Source organism: Ascaphus truei, chromosome 13 (assembly GCF_040206685.1).
Source record: "Ascaphus truei isolate aAscTru1 chromosome 13, aAscTru1.hap1, whole genome shotgun sequence".
NCBI classification, from domain to species: domain Eukaryota; kingdom Metazoa; phylum Chordata; class Amphibia; order Anura; family Ascaphidae; genus Ascaphus; species Ascaphus truei.
Genome location: NC_134495.1, coordinates 43,545,273 through 43,570,600, shown reverse-complemented (window position 1 = coordinate 43,570,600; position 25,328 = coordinate 43,545,273). Strand labels below are relative to the sequence as shown.

The 25,328-nt window shown below is 44.7% G+C and overlaps 3 protein-coding genes across 3 annotated transcripts in view; all 3 read left to right on the top strand.

The window, feature by feature from the left end:
- The window catches only part of LOC142465278 (uncharacterized), a 29,350-nt gene extending 24,093 nt beyond the window's left edge, over window positions 1-5,257 (top strand). Inside the window, 2 exon segments of the mRNA XM_075569285.1 lie at window positions 2,588-4,492; window positions 4,495-5,257. Coding sequence (XP_075425400.1) covers window positions 2,588-4,492; window positions 4,495-4,640 — 2,051 coding nt within the window. The 3' untranslated portion in view covers window positions 4,641-5,257.
- Window positions 1-25,328, top strand: part of LOC142465288 (uncharacterized) — a 446,439-nt gene that overhangs the window by 34,102 nt on the left and 387,009 nt on the right.
- The window catches only part of LOC142465279 (uncharacterized), a 60,176-nt gene continuing 47,284 nt past the window's right edge, over window positions 12,437-25,328 (top strand). The window contains exons 1-3 of the mRNA XM_075569286.1: window positions 12,437-12,653; window positions 23,392-23,571; window positions 24,390-24,593. Coding sequence (XP_075425401.1) covers window positions 23,491-23,571; window positions 24,390-24,593 — 285 coding nt within the window. The 5' untranslated portion in view covers window positions 12,437-12,653; window positions 23,392-23,490. The remainder of the gene's footprint in view (window positions 12,654-23,391; window positions 23,572-24,389; window positions 24,594-25,328) is intronic.

Sequence of the window (25,328 nt, the reverse complement as noted above, 5' to 3'; positions counted from 1 at the left end):
CACCATATGGTGAACAGATACACAACAGAGAGACAGATAAACACACCATATTAGGAAAGATACAAATACAGTAGTAAAGACAGACACAGTACAGATACACAGACACAAACACACAAGAACAGATCAGATACACACACACGCCATATGAGAACAGATACACAAAGAGCAGATACATACTGTACACACACATGAATGTCAGACACAAACACCACAGGACAACAGGTACAGGACAGATGCATCCACACAGGACAGACAAACTAAAAACAGGAGAATAAATACACAGGACAGAGACACAACACAGAAGAAAAGAAGCGCACAGGACACACAACACAGGAAAAGATACACACACACACACACACACAAGCAAGAAGAGACACACAGTGGAAAGCAGATACACATAAGACACACATACATATACCATAGGTAAGATACTCAGATACATAGGACAGAAACAGATACCACAGGAGAACAAATACACACACACGACAGAAGAACACACACACAGGACAGAAAGATAGACATGAGAACAAATACGCATAGAATACACACAGGATTACAGATACAGACAGACAGACACACACACAGGTTGATATACACCGTGGAGAACAGATACACATAGGACACACACACACACCCAGAAGAACAGATACATAAACACACACACACACACGCAAGAAAAAATACAGACAGATACATTACAGGAGAATAGATACACCTAAGACAGACAGGCGTGCACACTCACACACACAGGAGAAAAGACACATACACAGACACAGTAGAACAGATATGCACAAACAGAGACACACAGGAGATAATGTGGCAACATTTTCCTTAGCGCAGCTGTACAATAGGGCCGAAAACAAAAAAATAATAAACATACATTGTTACAGTTTGTAAGGAGGACCCTGCCCCAAGGAGCTTACAATCTGTAAGGAAGGGTAACTGGAAACATAGAAGGTTGGTGTGTGTTGGATCGCTGCTTGATAATAGAAGGAGTTGGCGTTGGAGAAGTTAGTGGGATTATGATGAGGTGGAACTGTGACAACAGGTAATGTGTTAAAATGGAAATGCTTCAATATACTTCTAAAATATTTTATCCAAGACCAATAACAGAGCAGCTGTTAAAGCAGCAAATGGCTGACACCCTTTGTCCACCCTTTGGCATCACCTTCAGCATGAGTGAAGTCGGCTGCACAGCAGACAGACCCCTACAGCAGACATGCAGGGGAAGAGGCCGACAAACTCTAGAACTTTGACGTTTTGTCTCTTTTCTTAATGATAACCCTGTGCATACTGGCTTAGGCCGTGCGTATAGTGCCCGCGACAGCGACCAAAAACAAATACATTGCCGCCGCGTGCGCTTATAGTAAGCGCGACGGCGACAATGCAACGTTGCGTCGCGAACGTTGGAAGCTGGAAATATTTGATTTTTCAAAGGCTGTTGCCTGAAACACCCTCAGGAGCGCCTGGCACACCTGAAACACCCTCAGGAGCGCCTGGTGACACCTGAAACGCCCTCAGGACCGCCTGGTGACACCTGAAACGCCCTCAGGAGCACCTGGTGATTTTTGTGGCCTCGAGACAGCCCCTGCACAAATCAAATACCAGTACGCCCACGCCGCCGCCGCAAAGCAAAATATAACTTTCGCTAGCGGCGACGGGTGACATCACCTGTCGTGTCGCCGGTCACGGGCACTATACGCACGGCCTTAGTGGACAGGAGCAGAGAAAGCATATTGGAGAGACTCACTTAGGTGGCCACCTGTGGCTCGACTCAGGTGTTATGGCCAAGAGATTCTGAAGTAGAGTGAAGGTACACATGCTCCTGACACCACCTCCTGATTGTTTACTGCTTGGTAATGTAGTCAATCAGAGTCTAGTGGGGGTCCTCCCACGGCTCCCCAGGGTGCGCTAAATCCCTGCTGAGAAACACTGTTTTAGAGTATCCCAATAACTGTCTGGGTTTCTCTAATCTGTCCCTCAATGTCACAAGAGTACATCTGGAGTCGTTACATATATCAGACATGGGTACATGTAAGGGAATAAAATGAAAAAGGAGGGATTGAAATATTCTTAATTACCCATTTATATTAAGATATAAACATACAAAACAATATAAATATTATTTCCCATCACAGTAGGTTTCTGGAAGGTGTAACTACTGTGGCATTTACAGCACACACATGCATTGTCTCTCCCAGTATACATTCTTGTCTGATTCCCACCACAAGGAGTCAGAACATCCATTCTGTTTGACACTAACTCTGGTCCCTGGTATTGGATGTGGGCTCCAGGGTAACATTTATGAGTGTCATTTATACATCTGCTAACTTAAGTCATTGTGTTTCAGGAAGGACTAGACATTTTCAGTTATCAAAACCTTCTTCAATAGATTTGCAGGAAATGGCTATATAAAAAGTAAAGTAACCCCTGAGTTGCTTTCATTTTGTCACCGTACGTATTTAGATTACAGTATATTCCAATTTGGGACATGTTTTATACTAATTCAAATGTTCAACCAGTCATTTTAAATTATGTTTATGCTATTAATGAACTTCTTTTCACACAGTGCATTTATTTCCAATAGATACATCCATGAGCCGAAGCACACCTGCAGGAGGGCACACTCCTCTTTGCTCACCATCTTGTGTAAATGAAGATAACAGTGTTGGTAAAAATGATCAAGGAGCAAATTACTTGAGGCAAAATAACCCAAGTAAGAGACAGAGAAAAGCTGTGAGAATTATGGCTAAGGAATCGGGCTCACGTGAAGAAGAAAATCCCGCAGTCTCCCACATTTATACTATCAGAGAACATGCAGGGACTGAATATGCATCTACTGATATTGAGAAGTGGGAAAAAGGAAATACTAATGCACAGAAAATTCACAAAAACCTGTCAGTAATGAAGTATAAGTGCAGTGAATGTGGTAAAAACTTTTATAATAAATCCGCTTATACAATTCACCAAAGAAAACACACTACAGAAAGACTGTATAAGTGCTCTGAATGTCAGAAATGCTTTACTAGTAACTCGGCTCTTGTTAAACATCAGAGAGATCACAAGGGAGGGACGTTGTTTCCTTGTTCTGAATGTGGCAAACGCTTCTCTAGTAAATCATTTCTTTTTAGACATCAGAGAATTCACAAAGCAGAGGAACACTTTTCTTGCTCTAATTGTGGGAAATGTTTTTCCAAGAACTCACATCTTGTTAGGCATAAAAAATCTCACACAGGAGAGAAGTCATTTGTTTGCCCTGAATGTGGGAAATGTTTTCCCTATAAGTCGGAGCTTGTTACACATCAGAGAGTTCACACAGGAGAGAAACCATTTGTTTGCTCTGAATGTGGGAACTGTTTTCCACATAAGGCAAATCTTGTTACACATCAGAGAATGCATACAGGAGAGAGACCATTTGTTTGCTCTGAATGTGGGAATTATTTTTCCCAAAAGTCAGATCTTGTTAGACATCAGAGAAATCACACAGGAGAGAAACCATTTGCTTGCTCTGAATGTGGGAAATGTTTTTCCCGAAAGTCAAATCTTGTTATTCATCAGAGAAGTCATACAGGAGTAAAACCATTTGTTTGCTCTAAATGTGGGAAATGTTTTTCCCTCAACTCAAAGCTTGTTAGACATCAAATATCTCACACAGGAGAGAAACCATTTGTTTGCTCTGAATGTGGGAAATGGTTTTTCCAAAAGTCAGATCTTGTTACACATCAGAGAAGTCACACAGGAGAAAAACCATTTGTTTGCTCTGAATGCGGGAAATGTTTTTCCAAGAACTCGACTCTTGTTACACACCAGAGAAGTCACACTGGAGAAAAACCATTTGTTTGCTCTGAATGTGGGAAATGTTTTTCCCATAAGTCAGATCTTTTAATTCATCAGAGAGGTCACACAGGAGTAAAACCATTTGTTTGCTCTAAATGTGGGAAATGTTTTTCCCTTAACTCAAGGCTTATTAGACATCAAATATCTCACACAGGAGAAAAACAATTTGTTTGCTCTGAATGTGGGAAATCTTTTTCCCAAAAGACAGATCTTGTTAGACATCAGAGAAGTCACACAGTAGAGAAACCATTTGTTTGCTCTGAATGTGGGAAATGTTTTTCTCATAAGTCTGGTCTTGTTATTCATCAGAGAAATCACACACGAGAGAGACCATTTGTTTGCTCTGAATGTGGGAAATGTTTTTCCCATAAGTCAGCTTTTGTTAGACATCAGATAGTTCACACAGGAGAGAAGCCATTTATTTGCTCTGAATGCGGGAAATGTTTTACTGACCCCTCAAATCTTCTTAAACATCAGATAATTCACACAGGAGATAAGCCATTTGTTTGCACTGAATGTGGGAAATGTTTTCCTTATAAGTCGTTGATCGTTATCCACCAAAGAATTCACACGGGAGAAAAGCCATTTGTTTGCACTGAATGTGGGAAATGTTTTGCCCAAAGCTCAAGTCTTGTTAAACATCAGAAAATTCATACACGAAAGAGACTAATTGCTCCCAATATGGGAAATGTTTTCCCCAAAGTTCAGAGCTTGTTAAACATCAGAGACACTGCAGAGAACAATATATAGCATTAAAAGTGGCCTCTTTGCCCATCAGGTACTTTCATTTTGGAGTAAAATAGAAGTTAAAATGTATTTACAATAGGGTATAGCTTTTTTAGTAGACTGTACAGTATACCCCCCCGCCCCCGCCATGACATCCACCAAAGGCTCCTGCAGTGTTTCCTCTGTACTTTACCTGGCCGCTGGCATTTGCTATATTACACCTGCTAAGATGAAGCCTTTGATGCTTGCTAAATCTCAGACAAAGCGGCACCCTTGGTTAGGGAGTCATTAACCCTTTTTGCTCCTGATTCCCTCTTAATTTCACATTTCTGTTGTGTGCGGCAAACCCTGGGTGTGTCTGAAGATTATCAACTTCTCCAGATGTCCCTGTCCCAGATCCAAAAAAAGCCCTTCGGGAACAATGGTGCAGAACATCTTTAAAATTTCCTTCCTGGCAGTTTTGTATTGAGAATCACATGGGGAAGCCATTCACTTGTTGTGTTGTCTCTCCTTGGACACGCTGGACCATGCAGTAGCCCCCCGCCTCTGCACCTAGCGTTATGCCCCCACGTGCTGTAACTTCTCTTATACTATAAATTCTAGGAACTTTTACTACCCTCCTATAGATTTTACTGCTGCTTGCTGATAACCCTTTGTGTACTGTACCGCTCATTATTAAATCTATTGTCCTGACTGAGTGTTATCCTATGTGGTTCTTAGTATTGGTTATTCTGTTGTATACTGTATTGTGTGGTATTTGCTTACTGAGAACCCTGTGACTCTGGCAGTGGCTTGAGTCCCCAGTAACTGCTGAAGGATAGTATAGACATGCTGGGGAAACTACCCCCATCTCCCACATCTTCTACCTCCAAAAAACCCCACCACACACAGTAATGGGCTATAGCCCTATTTGCTTTAAACCCCAACCCGAGTGGCTACTGTCTCTCCCTATGGAGGTCTATATCTCCAGAAGCAGGGGGTCCTCTGAGTTGAAATTAATGGTATCCACCTCCAGAGACCACTGATTTAATACAGTATATAAACATGATTTAAATGTCCTGCCCCTTGATGACCTAGATGGCCAGATATGGTCCTCTAGTGTTCCCTGTCGGTCTGTGGCCACTGAGGCAGTAAGTCTCGCTACATCTGTAAGTTCTCTACATGGCTTATTCATGATCATCACAAATGTCTACGCTGCCAATAGAAATAGCTTCACATTCTTTGAAATTGCCTCTGTGTTCAGTCGCAGAAGGGAAGTTGATTTTAGGAGGAGACTTTAACCAGGCCCCTGAGGCGCCTCTAGATAGATTTCCCTGGCATGTGAGGTTGTGATACTAAGGGCATGATACTATAACCCTTCACAGATGTTTAAGAAATCTAAATCTAGTTGACATCTGGAGAAACACATTTTAGAGACTACACATTTTATTCTGCACCCCATAAATCATATTCAACGATAGATCTTATGCTCACGGATGTTACCTTGGTACCTAAAATAACACAAGCTAAAATAAACATAAAATCCTGGTCAGATTATGCTTCGGTCGAGATTAAGACAACCTGAGCTCACACTAAGCACGTCTCCTGGGGGCTAAATTAATCCGTGCTTAAAATACCTGAGATTCTGACAGAGTTAGATTCAGAGAGAACTCATTATTTCAGCAGATTCAAGACAGTGTCTCTTCCTTGACCACATTATTGGAGACCCATAAGGCAGTTATTAGCTGCATTTTTTTTAATATAGTGTGAAGGAAGACCTAATTTCCTCGCCTATGCTTCAGAACTGAGAGGAGCCTTTCCTCTGCCAAGAAAACTGAAGCCTTGTGACTGGATACACAATCTGCACCATTTTGCAGCAGACTTCCCCGGAGAAGCTGTCACGCCCTGCCACTGTTATCTTCGATTTTTGATGAACCTTATCAGGCCTGGGAGACGAACAAAATGAAACGTAACGCACGCCAGGTTTCAAATCCTTTGTCTCAATTTATTACTCATAGGGTAATGACTTTTATACAGAAAAAAAAAAGACATTGGTTAGAGGCGTAACATAGGCGTCACATAGGCGTATACTAGGTGTGTCTTGGGCGTAGCTTTGATTAGAGGCGTGATTTAGGGGCAGGACATATTAGTGGCGTGACTTTTGAGACGTGTCTTTTTCCAATACAAGCAATTGTCTGAATACATAGCTTATTCATTGTCTGTTATCAAAAGAGACCTTGAGTCTTGCAACTTTATTACACTATTTTTCTTCATGCAGAGAACCATTCTATTATATTCTACTAAAACACCAGGAAATTGACATCACAAAAGTATCTAGTAATATCCTGACCAGAAAGAAAGGAAATGCAATTTAGCAGAGAAACTGAGTGCATTTATGAATTATATTTCAACAAAAGGCTGACTACAGAATCTTAACTAGTTATGACCATACAAAATGGAAGCTTAACATGAGTGCAGACTCTGGCATGACATACTGGTCCTAACATAGTGTAACGGGTTTCCCCCCTCCACCCCCCCAATCACAGATTGGCCCCTCTGGGGAAATACTACTCTGGTTACACATGGCTATAGTGTGGTGCACCTACTGGCTTACAGGACTCCTGAGTCTCCCGCTTGATGGTATTAAGGGGAATAGCATCAGCATTGACTTGTGAGGTAATGTTGAGTCATACTCATGGTACAGCGCCTCCATCTCTTCCAGACCCCCAGCGTAGCAGGGAGGAGTCTCTAAAAGAGAACCTCTATGTGCACCTTCTTCCTTAGTGATTCCACACACAGGACAGAAGCGATATCTTTCTTTGGCATCCTTTATTAACAGCAGACATGGACAGCCGCCCATTATAGTGGCTTGGTCGTCTAGCCACTCATTCTCAGGTTGCCAACCCAAAGGAAGTCCCTGACTTTACACTCCCAGGCAAGGGCCCCGAAAGCAGGTCTAACTCTTCCCCTACTCCCTAATGAAGTAAGAGGTATAGTCTTCCACACCACTCCCTGAAGGGAGGGCCACAAACACTGCCAGAGCTCTGACAGGTTGCTGGATAGACTCACCTCACTCAGATGGTGAGGCACACACTAAATTCAGGAAGTGCTGTATATTATATAGCTTCAGTAGGTACCACCCCTGTGTCACTTAGTGGACACAGAGCCTGATGTCACTTCCTTCACTGAATAATATACATCACATGAGGTGAGGGCAAACCCCATGATTACTCCTGGCAAACCTGCCCTTTTAACAGGGATTATTGCACAGGAGGAGAAAAACATGTAACCCCAAAATTATACAGGGCTACAATAGCATCCGACATAAAACAAGCTATACGTGAAAGAATTGTTCGCTAAAAAATAAAATCTTTCAACAAGAACAAGAGCACAAACACAGCTTAAATTTAACCATGTTAAAAAAGTTAACAAATATCCGAGGTGAGCTAAACCTCTGCATAACATATGGGGCAGAGAAGTGTTTTGTGTGGACTAAGAAGACATTTTTTAAAAAGGAGAATAAGACTGACTCACTGTTGGCTGCTAGACTGAGAAGTAGTCAGACTTACAACAAAATGTGCTCAGTATGACAAAAAATGGGCCACCTCACCTCTGACACCAATATAATCGCTAAAGCGTTTTTATGATTATTGCAACTATATGATGGCAATTAGGCAGGCTGCATTAAACAAATTTCAGAACCAATATACAAATATCTAGACACCATGAGCATCCCACGATTAAGTACACTGGGAAAAGCATCGCAAGACACGCCGATCTCATACGAAGAGCTTTCTCAAACAATTAAATCCTTAAAGTCCGCAAAGGTCCATGGTCTGTATGGACTTATATACCTCATCAATACAGACATAAAAATGTTCTATAAAATATAAACAATGAGATTACATGAGTTCCAATTTGATCCATCAGAACCAGGTAAGCTTTATTTCCACTAGACAAGCGGCAGATGATACAACTAGATCTATTGACATTATCTAGTATTCCAAAAGCTATAACATACAGTACCAATGATGCTTTTGGTCCTTAACCCAGAAAAGCCATTTGACTGAATATACTGGAGCTTTATGAAGGCCACTCTGTGGTCATTTGGCTTAGGAGCGAGATTTCTTAAAGCAATACTCTCACTGTGTACTGTCCTAACAGTCAATGTGATCTGTTTTGGCACAACATCAGACAAGGTTCATATGAAAGGAGGTACTAGACCGTTATGTCCCTTATCTCCCCTTTTGTTCGCACTCTCAATCAAGCCCCTGGCATCTAATTGCGCCAATGGAGACATTAGTGGGATCACTATTACAGAACAATCATATAAAATGTCCTTTTTCGCTGAAAGGCATTCTCCCAATTTCCAGACCCCTAATCTCCCTATGCATTTTAAATAAGGAACTTAGCACTTTCAAATCCATCTCAGGATTTAAAATAAACAATAGTAAGTTGGAGGAAGTAAACATTAATTTCCCCTCCCATACAGTTAAACTAATAACATTTCATTTGGACTATAAGTGGAAAAGTCATGATATTGGGTACCTGGGAGTGTTTCTAACAAACTCATGCATCTTACTCTACCTATACCCATTGTAACTAAAGATGTCATAGGTCTTCAAAAGAATATAACAGAGTTCATATGGGCTGAAAAGAGGTCAATGGTCAATAAGCAGATTATGAGTTTTAGCACATCCATGCTTTGTATCATGTGTATATGTGTATATGTATGTATGTATGTATGTGTTTATTGGGTAGGTGGGGTTTTTGTATGCATTTCGGGGGGGAGGTTGTATGTATTTGGGGGTGGGGATTTTTTTTTTTAGTTTTTGGGGGTGGGAAGTTTTTTGGTATATATCTTGTGGGGGGGACGGAATGAGTAAGCATGGGGTAATTGATGGAGGGAGATGAGAGAGGGGGTGAGTGAGGAAAATAGGGAGTAAGAGTGAGAAGCAGGGGAGATAAATACATGCGAGGCGGGAGAGTGAGATGGGGTGAGACGGAAGGGAGAGAAATACATGGGAAGGGGGAGAAAAGAGAGGGGGCTCGTGAGGTGTGAAATGGGGATGGGGGTGGGGGGCAATACTGCCGACACGGGGGGGGGGGCTGCTTAAAATGTTTGGCCCGGGCCCTACGATTTCTGTTGGCGGCCCTGTGTGTGAGTGTCTGTGCAGGTCAGTGGCTGTGTGTGTGTCTGTGTAGGTCAGTGGCCATGTGAGTGTCTGCAGGTCTGTGTGTGCAGGTCAGTGGCTATGTGAGTAGGTCAGTGGCTGTGTGACTGTGCAGGTCAGAGAGAGATTAGAGGAGGGAAGAGAGAATGGAGGAGGGAGAAGGGAAGAGAGAATGGAGGAGGGACGAGAGAATGGAGGAGGGAAGAGAGAAGGGAAGAGAGAAAGGAGGGGGAGAGAAAATGGAAGGGAGAGAGAGAATGGAGGGGGGAGAGAGAATGGAGGGGGAGAGAGAATGGAGGGGGGAGATAGAGAATAGAGGAGGGGATTGAGAGAGAATGGAGGAGTGGAGGGAGAGAGCGAGAGAATGGGGGGTGGGGAGGGAAGGGAGAGTGTGTGGGAAGGGGGAGCAAAAGGAGATAATGGGGAAGGGAGAGGGAGAATGAGGGGGGGAGAGAATGGGGGGGGAAGGGAGAGAGAATGGGGGGGTGGGAAGGGAGATAGATTCGGGGGGAGGGAATGGAGAGAGAATGGGGGGAGGGTAGGAAGGGAAGGGAGAGAGAATGGGGTGGAGGGTGAGAGAAAATGGGGGAGGGGAGGGATAAAGAGAAGGAGGGAAGGTAGAGAGAGAATGGGGGAGAAGGTAGAGAGAGAATGGGAAGAGGTAGAATGAATAATACAGCACCAATGGTGACACTAATAGATAAATATCATTATAATATTCATTTTTTAGTAATGTCACTTGTTGTAATAATAATTGTTTTATGTGTCCCGGTTTTTTATCTGGTCACCCTAGGGCTGGGGGTCCTGTCTGTGTCACCCTGCAGAGGGAAGGACATGTGAAGGGCTGGGGGTCCTGTGTGTCACCCTGCAGTGGGAGGGACAGATGTGAGAGGCTGGGGGTCCTGTCTGTGTCACCCTGCAGTGGGAGGGACAGATGTGAGGGGCTGGGGGTCCTGTCTGTTTCACTCTGCAGTGTGAGGGACACATGTGAGGGGCTGGGGGTCCTGTCTGGGTCACCCTGCAGTGGGAGGGACAGATGTGATGGGCTGGGGGTCCTGTCTGTGTCCCCCTGCAGTGGGAGGGACAGATGTGAGGCTGGGGGTCCTGTCTGTGTCACCCTGCAGAGGGAAGGACATGTGAAGGGCTGGGGGTCCTGTGTGTCACCCTGCAGTGGGAGGGACAGATGTGAGGGGCTGGGGGACCTGTCTGTGTCACCCTGCAGTGGGAGGGACAGATGTGAGGGGCTGGGGGTCCTGTCTGTGTCACCTTGCAGTGGGAGGGACAGATGTGAGGGCCTGGGGGTCCTGTCTGTGTCCCCCTGCAGAGGGAGGGACAGATGTGAGGGGCTGGGGGTCCTGTCTGTGTCACCCTGCAGTGGGAGGGACAGATGTGAGGGGCTGGGGGTCCTGTCTGTGTCACCCTGCAGTGGGAGGGACAGATGTGAGGGGCTGGGGGACCTGTCTGTGTAAACCTGCATTGGGAGGTACAGATGTGAGGGGCTGGGGGACCTGTCTGTGTCACCCTGCAGTGGGAGGGACAGATGTGAGGGGCTGGGGACCTGTCTGTGTCCCCCTGCAGTGGGAGGGACAGGTGTGAGGGGCTGTGGGTCCTGTCTGTGTCTCCCTGCAGTGGGAGGGACAGATGTGAGGGGCTGTGGGTCCTGTCTGTGTCACCCTGCAGTGGGAGGGACAGATGTGAGGGGCTGGGGGATCTGTCTGTGTCACCCTGCAGTGGGAGGGACACATGTGAGGGTCTGTGTGTCCTGTCTGTGTCACCCTGCAGTGGGAGGGTCAGATGTGAGGGGCTGGGGTTCCTGTCTGTGTCACCCTGCAGTGGGAGGGACACATGTGAGAGGCTGGGTGTCCTGTCTGTGTCACCCTGCAGTGGGAGGGACAGATGTGAGGGGCTGGGGGTCCTGTCTGTGTCACCCTGCAGTGGGAGGGACAGATCTGAGGGGCTGGGGGACCTGTCTGTGTCACCCTGCAGTGGGTGGGACAGATGTGAGGGCTGGTGGGTCCTTTCTGTGTCACCCTGCAGTGGGTGGGACAGATGTGATGGGCTGGTGGGTCCTTTCTGTGTCCCCCTGCAGTGGGAGGGACAGATGTGATGGGCTGGGGGTCCTGTCTGTGTCCCCCTGCAGTGGGAGGGACAGATGTGAGGGGCTGGGGGTCCTGTCTGTCTGTGACCCTGCAGTGGGAGGGACAGATATGAGGGGCTGGGGGTCCTGTCTGTGTCACCCTGCAGTGGGAGGGACAGATGTGAGGGGCTTGGGGTCCTGTCTGGGTCCCATCTCCTTATTCACAAGGCTCAGCAACCGCTGCAAGGATCCCAGGCTTTATTTATCCCTGAGAGAGAGTTACTGGGAATATGGATGAGAAACTGCTTATGGATGTGACTCATATCTGTCATTAGAGAGACACGTTATACTGAGGGTTTATTTAGAAATGTTTCACTTTATATTATTATTTATTTTATAATCACTGATATAAATCTGCAGGATATGAAGATCACGTGACTGCAGCCAGAGGCCCCGCCCCCTCTCCCGATTCTTCCTTTCCCTCTATCTCCTCTACAGCTGCACACTGATTGGCTACTACCCGTGACGTGTCCTTTCCTTTCTGGCAGTGTCTGCTGGGAGCTGTGGTCCTGCACTTCCAATACTATCATGTTTACAGATAGATGAACTACAAGTCCCAGATATCACTGCGTTAAAGGAAGGATAAACCATTCCGTGCAGAGTTTTGGTAAATGCTCTATCGCCTCCTCCAAAGCTACACAACGATTGTCTGCAGCTTGTCACGCGATCTCTTCCTACAAAAAAGTCAGCTCTTCCAATATAATATAGCTTTTACATCTATAAACTACAAATCCCAGAATGCATTGCGTTAAAGAAAAAGATCAGCCAATCGCACCCCTCCCACACATGGCTGCAGTAAGGTAACAATCTGAACTCACATCATTCACATTATATACACACACAGCTATTGTAATACACAGGCACACTGTAACACTGACATACACAGCTATTGTAATACACAGGCACACACTGTAACACTGACACACACAGCTATTGTAATACACAGGCACACTGACACACACAGCTATTGTAATACACAGGCACACTGTAACACTGACACACACACAGCTAGTGTAATTCACAGACACACTGTAACACTGACACACACAGCTATTGTAATACACAGGCACACTGTAACACTGACACACACAGCTATTGTAATACACAGACACACTGTAACACTGACACACACAGCTATTGTAATACACAGGCACACTGTAACACTGACACACACACAGCTAGTGTAATACACAGGTACACACTGTAACACTGACACACACAGCTAGTGTAATACACAGACACACTGTAACACTGACGCACACAGCTAGTGTAATACACAGGCACACACTGTAACACTGACACACACAGCTAGTGTAATACACAGACACACACTGTAACACTGACACACACAGCTAGTGTAATTCACAGGCACACTGTAACATTGACATACACAGGCACACTGTAACACTGACACACACAGCTATTGTAATACACAGACACACTGTAACACTGACACACACAGCTATTGTAATACACAGGCACACTGTAACACTGACACACACAGCTATTGTAATACACAGGCACACTGTAACAGTGACACACACAGCTATTGTAATACACAGACACACACTGTAACACTGACACACACAGCTATTGTAATACACAGGCACACACTGTAACACTGACATACAGCATCTATTGTAATACACAGGCACACTGTAACACTGACACACACAGCTATTGTAATACACAGGCACTGTAACACTGACACACACAGCTATTGTAATACACAGACACACTGTAACACTGACACACACAGCTATTGTAATACACAGGCACACACTGTAACACTGACATACAGCATCTTTTGTAATACACAGGCACACTGTAACACTGACACACACAGCTATTGTAATACACAGGCACACTGTAACACTGACATACACAGCTATTGTAATACACAGGCACACACAGCTATTGTAATACACAGGCACACACTGTAACACTGACACACACAGCTATTGTAATACACAGGCACACACTGTAACACTGACACACACAGCTATTGTAATACACAGGCACACACTGTAACACTGACACACACAGCTATTGTAATACACAGACACACTGTAACACTGACACACACAGCTATTGTAATACACAGGCACACACTGTAACACTGACATACAGCATCTATTGTAATACACAGGCACACACTGTAACACTGACATACAGCAACTATTGTAATACACAGGCACACACTGTAACACTGACACACACAGCTATTGTAATACACAGGCACTGTAACACTGACACACACAGCTATTGTAATACACAGACACACTGTAACACTGACACACACAGCTATTGTAATACACAGGCACACACTGTAACACTGACATACAGCATCTATTGTAATACACAGGCACACTGTAACACTGACACACACAGCTATTGTAATACACAGGCACACACTGTAACACTGACACACACAGCTATTGTAATACACAGGCACACTGTAACACTGACATACACAGCTATTGTAATACACAGGCACACACAGCTATTGTAATACACAGGCACACACTGTAACACTGACACACACAGCTATTGTAATACACAGGCACACACTGTAACACTGACACACACAGCTATTGTAATACACAGGCACACACTGTAACACTGACACACACAGCTATTGTAATACACAGGCACACTGTAACACTGACACACACAGCTATTGTAATACACAGGCACACATTGTAACACTGACACACACAGCTATTGTAATACACAGTCACACTGTAACACTGACATACAGCAGCTATTGTAATACACAGGCACACTGTAACACTGACATACACAGCTATTGTAATACACAGGCACACTAACACACACAGCTATTGTAATACACAGACACTGTAATACTGACATACAGCAGCTATTGTAATACACAGGCACACTGTAACACTGACACACACAGCTATTGTAATACACAGACACACTAACACTGACACACACAGCTATTGTAATACACAGACACACTGTAACACTGACACACAGCTATTGTAATACACAGGCACACTGTAACACTGACATACAGCAGCTATTGTAATACACAGACACACTGTAACACTGACATACAGCAGCTATTGTAATACACAGACACACTGTAACACTGACACACACAGCTATTGTAATACACAGACACACTGTAACACTGACACACAGCCATTGTAATACACAGACACACACTGTAACACTAACACACATAGCTATTGTAATACACAGACACACTAACACTGACACACACAGCTATTGTAATACACAGGCACACTGTAACACTGACACTCACAGCTATTGTAATACACAGGCACACTGTAACACTGACATACACAGCTATTGTAATACACAGACACTGTAACACTGACATACACAGCTATTGTAATACACAGACACACTGTAACACTGACACACACAGCTATTGTAATACACAGACACACTGTAACACTGACACACACAGCTATTGTAATACACAGGCACACACTGTAACACTGACATACACAGCTATTGTAATACACAGACACTGTAACACTGACATACACAGCTATTGTAATACACAGGCACACACTCACTATAACACTGACATACAGCAGCTATTGTAATACACAGGCACACTGTAACACTGACACACACAGCTATTGTAATACACAGACACACTGTAACACTGACATACACAGCTATTGTAATACACAGACACTGTAACACTGACATACACAGCTATTGTAATACACAGGCACACACTCACTATAACACTGACATACAGCAGCTATTGTAATACACAGACACACTAAAACTGACACACACAGCTATTGTAATACACAGGCACACTGTAACACTGACACAAACACCTATTGTAATACACAGTCACACTGTAACACTGACATACAGCAGCTATTGTAATACACAGACACACTGTAACACTGACATACACAGCTACTGTAATACACAGACACTGTAACACTGACATACAGCAGCTATTGTAATACACAGACACACTGTAACACTGACATACACAGCTATTGTAATACACAGACACACTGTAACACTTACATACAGCAGCTATTGTAATACACAGACACTGTAACACTGACACACAGCTATTGTAATACACAGACACACTGTAACTGACATACAGCAGCTATTGTAACACAGACACACTGTAACAGTGACATACAACAGCTATTGTAATACACAGACACAGTGTAACACTGACATACAGCGGCTATTGTAATACACAGACACACTGTAACACATAATATACAGCAGCTATTGTAATATACACACACTGTAACACTGAAATACAGCAGCTATTGTAATACATAGTGTAAGAGATGTGTGCAGAGGTATGCAATGAAATTAAAATAAGGCTTTATTGTGCCTGTTCCTTTAAACACTGCAAACACAAACATAAAAGAAAATCCTACTCCACTTTAGAGAAATCACTACACATTTTACTCCAGCCCTATCTAACTGGGGGCAGTGGATATTCACAGTTGAGTGCAAATAGCCGCACGGCTATTTACAGTTGAGTGCAAATAGCCGCACAGCTATTCGCACTCAGTAGGAAAAAAAATAAACATCCCAGCCAGGAATCGAACCCTGGTCCACTCTGTTAATGGCCTGGAGCATTACCACTGAGCTATAAGACTTTCTGATGCTTTGTAGTGAATAAAGGCATAGAAGCCTATTGACATTACAGTGTTCATAGCCGCACGGCTATTCGCACTCAGTAGCAAATAAAATGGAAAAAAAATACAGAACACTCCCCTATTGACATTCTATATCCCCTGCATCTGTAATCAGCGCGGCTTTAGGCCGAGTCCCCAGTCAGCACTGTGGCACGCGCCCGGAGGGGGGGGCGGCGCATGCACAGCGCTAGACCGCGATCTGCGGTCTGAGGGGAGAGAGAACATTTGCGACGGGAGGGGGCGTGGTGGTAGGTTTGCGGGGGCGTGGCTATGACGTCCTGCGGCTGGTTGGTCCTCATTGGCTGAACTGCCGGCGGGGGCGTGGCCACGCCTCCTTCGCAAATGCCAATCTCAAACTCACCGCTGAGGAAAGGTGCGCGACAAGGTAGGGACTGGGACCGGAGGAACTGGGTGGGCGGGGCTTGATCGCACAGGCGTGCGCTGTAGTAGTTAGTGGGACTTCAGCCTTAGGAGTCGCTTCCGCATGCGTGCGCAGGCGTGTGTAAATGCAGGCGACAGGCAAGTTTAAATATACGCGCTGAGGGGAGCGGAGGAGCGGTCATGTGACAGCAAACATCCAATGGGGATAAGGGACTAGCCCCGCCTCCCGCCCCACCTCCGCCACACCTTCAACCCGCCTCCAAAGCGCGCTCAGTGCCTCACCTGTCAGGCCACATAAAAGCACCAGCTTCTGCAGGCGAAGCAGAGTCCTTAGGCCTCGGGCATGGTCATCGCTTAGGCGCTGACCCGTGCTGAGGCGTGCTGCTGCTCGACACTGAGCCCCTGCAGCCGCAATGAGAGCGGCTTTAGCAGGGGCTCGCGCACGCTTCCGCACGCTTGCAGAAGCGTGTCTTAAGAAATCTTTAGTTTCTTAGCTTGCCGGAGCGCAGGGCCGGTCACGTGAGCGGTTTGCCCAATGAGGCCCGCCCCCTGGACGGCGCGCTTTCTAAGGCCAGGAAAAGCACCCGCTTTCAACTTAACTGAGTGCGAATAGCCGCGCTGCTATGAACACTGTAATGTCAATAGGCTTCTATGCCTTTATTCACTACAAAAGCATCAGAAAGTCTTATAGCTCAGTGGTAATGCTCCAGGCCATTAACAGAGTGGACCAGGGTTCGATTCCTGGCTGGGATGTTTATTTGTTTTCCATTTTATTTCCTACTGAGTGCGAATAGCCGTGCGGCTATTTGCACTCAACTGTGAATAGCAGTGCCCTAACTGGGTGGGTAGTTAAGTTGCTTACCACCCCCAACTTTTTTTTTATATACATTTATACATACACACTTTCTTTTTGGACTGTTGGGTGATGTGTCTTGATCTCCTCTTCTCCCTCTACCACTTGCCCCCTTGACTCCATTCCCTCCCATCTCCTAATACCTCTTGCTCCTACTATAATCCATAGGCTCACACACATTTTTAACTCCTCCCTCTACTCTGGTACCTTTCCATCCTCCTTCAAGCATGCAACAGTTCTACCATTACTCAAAAACAGCAAGCTTGACCCTACCTGTCTTTCTAACTATCAACCTGTCTCCCTCCTGCCTTTTGCCTCTAAACTCCTTGAACGTCTTGTATTCTCTAGCTTGCTCCATTTTCTCAACACCTATTCTCTCCTAGACCCTCTACAATCTGGCTTCCGCACTACTCACTCAACTGAAACAGCCCTCACTAAATAACTAATGACCTCCTTGCTGCCAAAGACAGAGGTCATTACACTCTGCTCATATTACTCTAACTCTCTGTAGCATTTGACACGTGGACCACCCTCTTCTCCTTCACATTCTCCATACTCTTGATATTCAAAACAAAGCTGTATCCTGGATCTCCACTTACCTTTCCCATTGTAACTTTAGTGTCTCTTTTGCTAACACATCCTCCTCTATCGATCTCTATGTGGAGGTACCCCAGGGCTCTGTCCTGGGACCTCTTCTCTTTTCTCTGTACACACTTTCTCTAGGTGACCTAGACCTCTATGCTGACGACACATGTATTTTTCAACCCCTGACCTTACACCTGCTGTACAAACCAAAGTTTCTGAATGTCTCTCTGCTATATCATCCTGGATGGCCCTTGCCGCCTTAAACTTAACATTGCAAAAACAGAACTCCTCATAATTCCTCCCAAACCTGCCCTACTACCTCCTTCCACATTACTGTTGGAAGTACGATCATTCACCCAGAAGCCCAAGCACGCTGCCTAGGGTCACACTCGACTCCTCTCTCACATTCAGAACGTTTCTAAAACCTGTCACTTTTTCTTCAGCAATATGACAAACAACCTTTCCTCTGTTGCTCGACTGCTAAAACTCTGACTCAGGCCCGAATTCTCTACCGTCTTGATTACTGGAAGCTCCTGCTGTCCGGCCTCCCTGCCTCTCACCTGTCTCCCCTATATTCTATCCTAAACGCTGCTGCCAGAATCACTCTACTCTTTCCTAGATCTGTCTCAGCATCTCCCCTCATGAAATCCCTCTCCTGGCTTCCGATCAAATCCCGCGTCTCACACTCAATCCTTCTTCTCACTTTTAAAGCTTTACACTCTTCGGCCCCTCCTTACAGCTCATCCCTAATTTCTCGCTAACCCTTTTGTTGTATCTAATGCCCTCTCCCGCCTTAAAACTTTCTCACTGACTGCCTCGCACCTCTGAAATGCCCTTCCCCTCAATACCCGACTAGCACCCTCTCTATCCACCTTTAAGACACACCTTAAGACACACTTGCTTAAAGAAGCATATGAGTAGCACCGTGGCTAATACGATACACATGATACTTCAAACTTGGCCCCCTGCAGACGCACTTGCCAGAATTCCCTCCTACTGTCTCTGTACGTTCTCCCTACCTACCAATTAGATTGTAAGCTCCTCGGAGCAGGGACTCTTCTTCCTTAATGTTACTTTTATGTCTGAAGCACTTATTTCCATGACCTGTTATTTATATTATTTGTATGATTATCGCGTATTACTACTGTTAAGCGCTATGTACATTAATGGTGCTATATAAATAAAGACATACAATATCTATCTATCTATCTCACCAAACAGTCCAAACAGAAAGTCTCTTATCTTATCAGGGGTTTCTGTAGGGGAAAACCTCTCTGTTCTCATGGGTCAGCATCCTTGTACGTTATGGCACTCTCTGTGTCCATGTATAGCAAATGCAATCAAGACCCTATTTTCCTTAGGTCAGCCCATTGTGGGCTAAGGACATCTCTGCTGTCTTTCTTTTCCTTGGTCAGCTCCCTTGTGAGCTAAGTAATCTACCTCCTGTTGAAAACAGGAGGCTTTTCTAAGAGACTTAATTGGTCAGGTGTAGTCTGGTTAATTGACTGCTGCACTTAACCAGATCCCTGCTAGATTTTAGAGCGAGTTTCTTCAAAAGGGATAATTCCCTGTTACATACCTCACCTGTTTGTGGGAAGCCCGGGCTTACCAAGGCTGAAGCCCATCCTTCCACTCTCACTCGAGATATCTCTGTGGCTCGAATGAGAGTGGATGGACGAAGAGAACCCTCAGTCTAACGGAGATTGGAGTCCTTTCTCCAGGTTATTAGTGTGTCCTCCAGAAGGTGCTTGAGGTCAGCACTCCTGAGTCGCTCGAGGAGGACATTTTACAAGTACGGTCTTTCTACTAAACGTGTGGTCATGTGATTTCCCCTGGGTTGGGCGATCTTCTCTTTGTAGGCAGACAGTATGGCGACAGTCGCAGAGCATTTACGCAAATAGCTTTCTTGCGCCATCTTTTCCATGGACTCCAATTTATCTCGAAATGTCCATTCCTTGTAACCATTGCTCAGGTCTTGCAAAGCCTTTTTATCAGCATACTTTTGAATTCTGTCTCATGTCCAGAATTAATTTCTACTATCCTAGACTTGTGCCATTTTATGGTATCACTTAAAGAGTATTCAAGAATAGCTATTTGAGTTTTCAGCTCTTGAAGCTGTCCTTCTGCACTTTTTTTTTCACTCAATGCTGTTGTCAGTTCATTCTTTGGAATGAAGTTGAAATTCCACGTCCATTTCCAGAGAATGTCCTATCTTTCCAGCTTCAACAGATAAGGATTCTTCTGTTTTTGATTCTGCACTCATACCTTTGTTTGTTGCCTCTAGGGCAGCTGAAGGTTTAGCTAGTGCCTGTTTAGGTGGTTCAAACTTTGTAAACTCGTTTTGCAGTAGAGCGGTGTGACGGTAGGGGTTACTGGCATCACAAAACTAGGATGAAGCCCATCTAGCTACCCCTAAATCCATGTAACTTGGCCACCTATGTAAGGCGTATTTCATCCAAATGTATTTAATATCTGGGGGAGAACAGGGAATGTATAATGCACTATGTATGTGAGAATGTATTCCAAAGCACATTATTCCCTGTTAATGCAATCCCCAAGTCTAGTTGAGCAAGCAATATGAGGTAAAGTGTTTTGTGATCTATGTATAAGCACTGTGATGTAATTTGGGAGTCAGCCCTGTAAAGTGTTAATTGGATTATGTGACTGTATGGACGAATTTCTAAGATAGCAGACTTGTAATGTGATTTGCATGTGAGATACATTTGTATGGAGGGGACTCTGATTTAATCAGCTCAGGTTCCTGCAGATAAATGTGTATTGAGACAATGGTTGGGAGCCTGGAGGTGTTACAGACATTTGGTGAGTGTGAAAGAGTGGATAATCAGGTTTGCTCTGATTGGCCAGCAACCCCTCCCATGTAATGGATAGCCGTCGCATCCACTATAAGCGCCGACGATGGCGACAATGCATTTATTTTGACACGACATCGTGTTGCTGTCGCCGGCACTATAAGCACAGCCTAAGATGTGGGCCCACAAGGCAACCTCTAGTGAGAGCTTAGTCTAGACCTACATTGTACAGAGATACAGAGACTCACAATGATCCTGGACACAGAGGGTTTATATTATTTGGGTCACTGGCACAGTAACCTTGTTACAAATACATTTGATACTTTTTGATACTTTCTCCACTTGTCTCTGCATACAGACGGTTGCAATTTAGCAACACGGTGGGTTCATGATCCACAATCTAGCAACAACTATAGGAGTCTGCTGCAGTATTTCAGCCACATGTAAATATGCAAGGTGTGTTTTACATGCATCACTGCTGGGTTTATTTGAATCCATCTACATTATGTGAGATATAACAACCTCAAATATATCTCTGTAGTCACCTTCACCATATTGTCAACTGTGCTAATCATCACATCAAGGTGGGGATTAATAAGAAGATTTGTAGGCCCTGTTTATATACTTGATACTATATCCATTTGAATTGTCCTAGGGGATTAACCCCATATTATTTTAACACAGAGCTGTTGTATTAAAGCGTCACTTAGGTTTTCACAATATGTTATCTATGCTTTAGCATTAAATCTTTATTATTTTATCTTTATGACAGGCACACAGAAACACACGTGGCACAATAGAACAGGTACACATACACACACCACAGGAGAACATATGTACAAAGTACAGGCAGACATAGACTCGCACAGAACAGACAGACAGACACACCACAGGAGAATAGATACATACACTGTGGCGGTGAAGGGTTAACCAGGCAAATAATAAAGGTATTATGCCTGGCTAGTTAACCCTAAACCTTGTTTTGACTGAAGGGGTTAAACTGTATGGTCACCATAATGCCCTGTTTTCCCCTACATTATCTTTATTGTCCCTGTTTTGCAGCCCCAGAAGTTAGCTGCAGTAGTATAAATGAATGGGAAATGTGCAAACTGTATTCGCGACACAAGAGGGAGCTTCTAGCAGTTTGCAAGCGCTAATTGCGTAAGTGTGCCTGCGAGTAAGTGGCTGTATTGAAGATGGGTATTCGTTGAAACCGCAAAGTCAATTGAATAAGTGGTCTGCGGTCTAGCTGAAGTACCTGAATGCTACATGGTATCCAGCCATCTTGTTATCCACTTAAATTGAATTGGAGAAGTGTGTCTGCGGTTACCGATCAAAGCCAGCATGGATACATTGTATGCCGACTTGTAACCCAGAATGATTATAGGTCAAACCGCAATCCACATCACAGAGCCCATTCAATGAAGTGGCTAACTTGCGCTAGGAAAGAGCTAGCACTCTAATTTTTGTAGTGCAGCTAGTTAACAAAGTACCATGAACATACATATGAGTTTTATATTTCTTGCACATACAGAACATACATATAAAAATAAACTGTATTTCAATGGTGTTTTAAATGTACAGACTGGAACCCTTTCCTGTCAGCCCGGCAGTGAATCCATTAACATGCCCATATTTTATGGATGAATGAGCTGAGGGATTTTTCATCTCCGTACTTCAAAGGGCACCCTGCTAAATTGGTGCACCAGTGTCTAAAGAAGTCCAGAGTTGAAAAGCCTCAGAGACCCTAGGTGTTAGGGTGACCGGATTATTTTCAAGTATCAGATACCAGCGCGAAGTATGGGTACTTCACACATTGTAGCCAAACCCCAGACTTACTGCCGCCAGGTAAGAGGTTGGCCCGGTATGCTAAGCAGCTTAGGTGTCAGGTTGACGCATGCTCTTAGCAGACCGGGAAGCAACTCCTGGCAAGTCGGGGATATGTGGGAAAAATTGTTCCCACGGTAGGATTGGCTGGATATGTTAAAGATAGGATCATTAACCCTATAAACATGCCTGCAGCCCAATCCTAGTGAGATTCACCTAAGATCAACCAAGAAACGTCCAAGTTCCAGCGTCAGCGGTTCCGGAGTGTGAGGGGTTAACTACATCGTAACAAAGAATTGCACCCCTCTTCCAGAATTCATTTGACCCTTTTCAGTCACTGCAGTGTTACATGCACATCCCTTTCAACCCCCCCTCCCCCCTCCATGTGCAGGGAGATATTACTGTGAAGAACAAGTACAATATATATCAGTAACAGCAGAGGAAGTGGAAACACTTCCACAAGAACCAGAACCCATTCTTGCACCATCTGATGATGAACAAGGACAAGAAGCAGATGACTGAGAGGATCTTGGATCACACCCTGGAGATTATCTACCTGCTGACTGGAGAGGTAAGGGCTGCTGGAGAAAGTTATGACACCCCTCTTATCTCCCTCACTACAACAGGGACCTGCAGAGCGTTAATATGTGAGGAACATGAGAAGCAATATCCAGGGACACATGTAATTAGAGAAAGCAGGAACCCAAGGGCAGGCAAGATGTTTGGTCATATAGATATAGGATAAAGTATCTGTTGTCTTAATTTAGCATAGGTTGAACTTGATGGACGTATGTCTTTTTTCAACCTCATCTACTAGGTAACAATATGGAGAGCCCAGGAACACATAAGGACACGATTAGGCAGCAGGAGAGCACAGGGTCAGATAGGGTCAGAGAAAGATGTAGTTTGGCAGAGGGGATTGACCCAGTGATAGAATGTATTTGGATCCAGGAAGGGACAGGCAGAGAGAGAGAGAGATATGTCTTAGCAGATCTGCAACCCCGCCTTTCACCATTATCACTTCCACTGCAGGACATGCAAATGAGCATACAGTAATATTTCCATTTGCTTTGCTGTGGAGGGTTTTTGTCACTTTTTTTACCCACCGTAACTTAACTGTGTGCGTGTTATTATATTCACATTTTAATGTGATGTTTGTACAATCCATGATATTTGTGCTCAGGGGAGTAAGTGAGTTTGGTGCAGACATGTCAGTGATACAATAGACAGAATTGGTGGGGAGGGCACTGAATAGATTGAGTATAGAGCTGTTAACAAGAGACGCGTCCCTCTTACTGCAAAGCAACAAATCTGCAGGAACATGAGACCTGTGAACTGTGTCTCTTGCTCTGCACAGTGATATTTATTACTGTCTCTCTCAATATGTAGGATTATATTGTTGTGAAGAAGCACGGTGAGCATGTCACAGACAGCAGCAGTCCCTGTGTGCCAGAAATATTCTGCAGGACCCAGAGACCCATCATGGAGAATCCAACTAACTCCCTGATACATGAGAGAAACAATAACAAGAAGCTGATGTCTGAGAAGATCCTGGAACACACCAACATCATCATTCACCTGCTGACTGGAGAGGTGAGGGCCGCTGGGCAGCGTTAGATATTACCACCTTTCTGTCTTCATTCAGCCTTTTCTTGAACAAACTCTGTTCTATGTATCTGTATTTCCCTCTCTGCCTTGCTCACCTGAATTTCCATAAGGAAAAGATTCTTACAGGATCAATTATTATATCTGGATACTGAGTGGGGAATTGTAACGGTCGTGCTCACCCCAAACCTGGACCGGACCGCGAGGCTGAGGTGGGGATAGGTATACACCGACCTTAAACCATGTAGCCAAGTCCGGATTGCGTAGTCCATAGTCGTGCGTAGCCAAGTCAGGGTTGGAGAAGGCAGGGTAATCCGTAGGCAATCTGGGGTCAAGACAGGCGGCACAGAAGCGGTGGTCGTGGTCACAAGCTGGGGTCGGCATTAGGAAACTTCAGCGTAGGTGCTACATCGTGATGAAGGCCTCTGGATGGGGGACAGGAACAGGTCGTAGAGAAGACCACTGGGAACAGGGGATGCAGATAGGCCACAGAAACACTGAGGGCTTCAGTGTAGCCACTTCAGTGAAGTGTTTCTGCACAATGAAGGCGAAGTCTGTCAGGGACAGGAAGCTTTAGCACAGTGGCTACAGCAAAGGAACGTCCTTTAGATGCAGAAGGATAACAAAAGTTTCAAGGCAGGACAAGAAGGCCAAGCAGAGGTGCTTGTGGCAAGCACAGTTACATGGAAGAAGACCTATGCTCTGCCACTTCCTGGGGGAAGG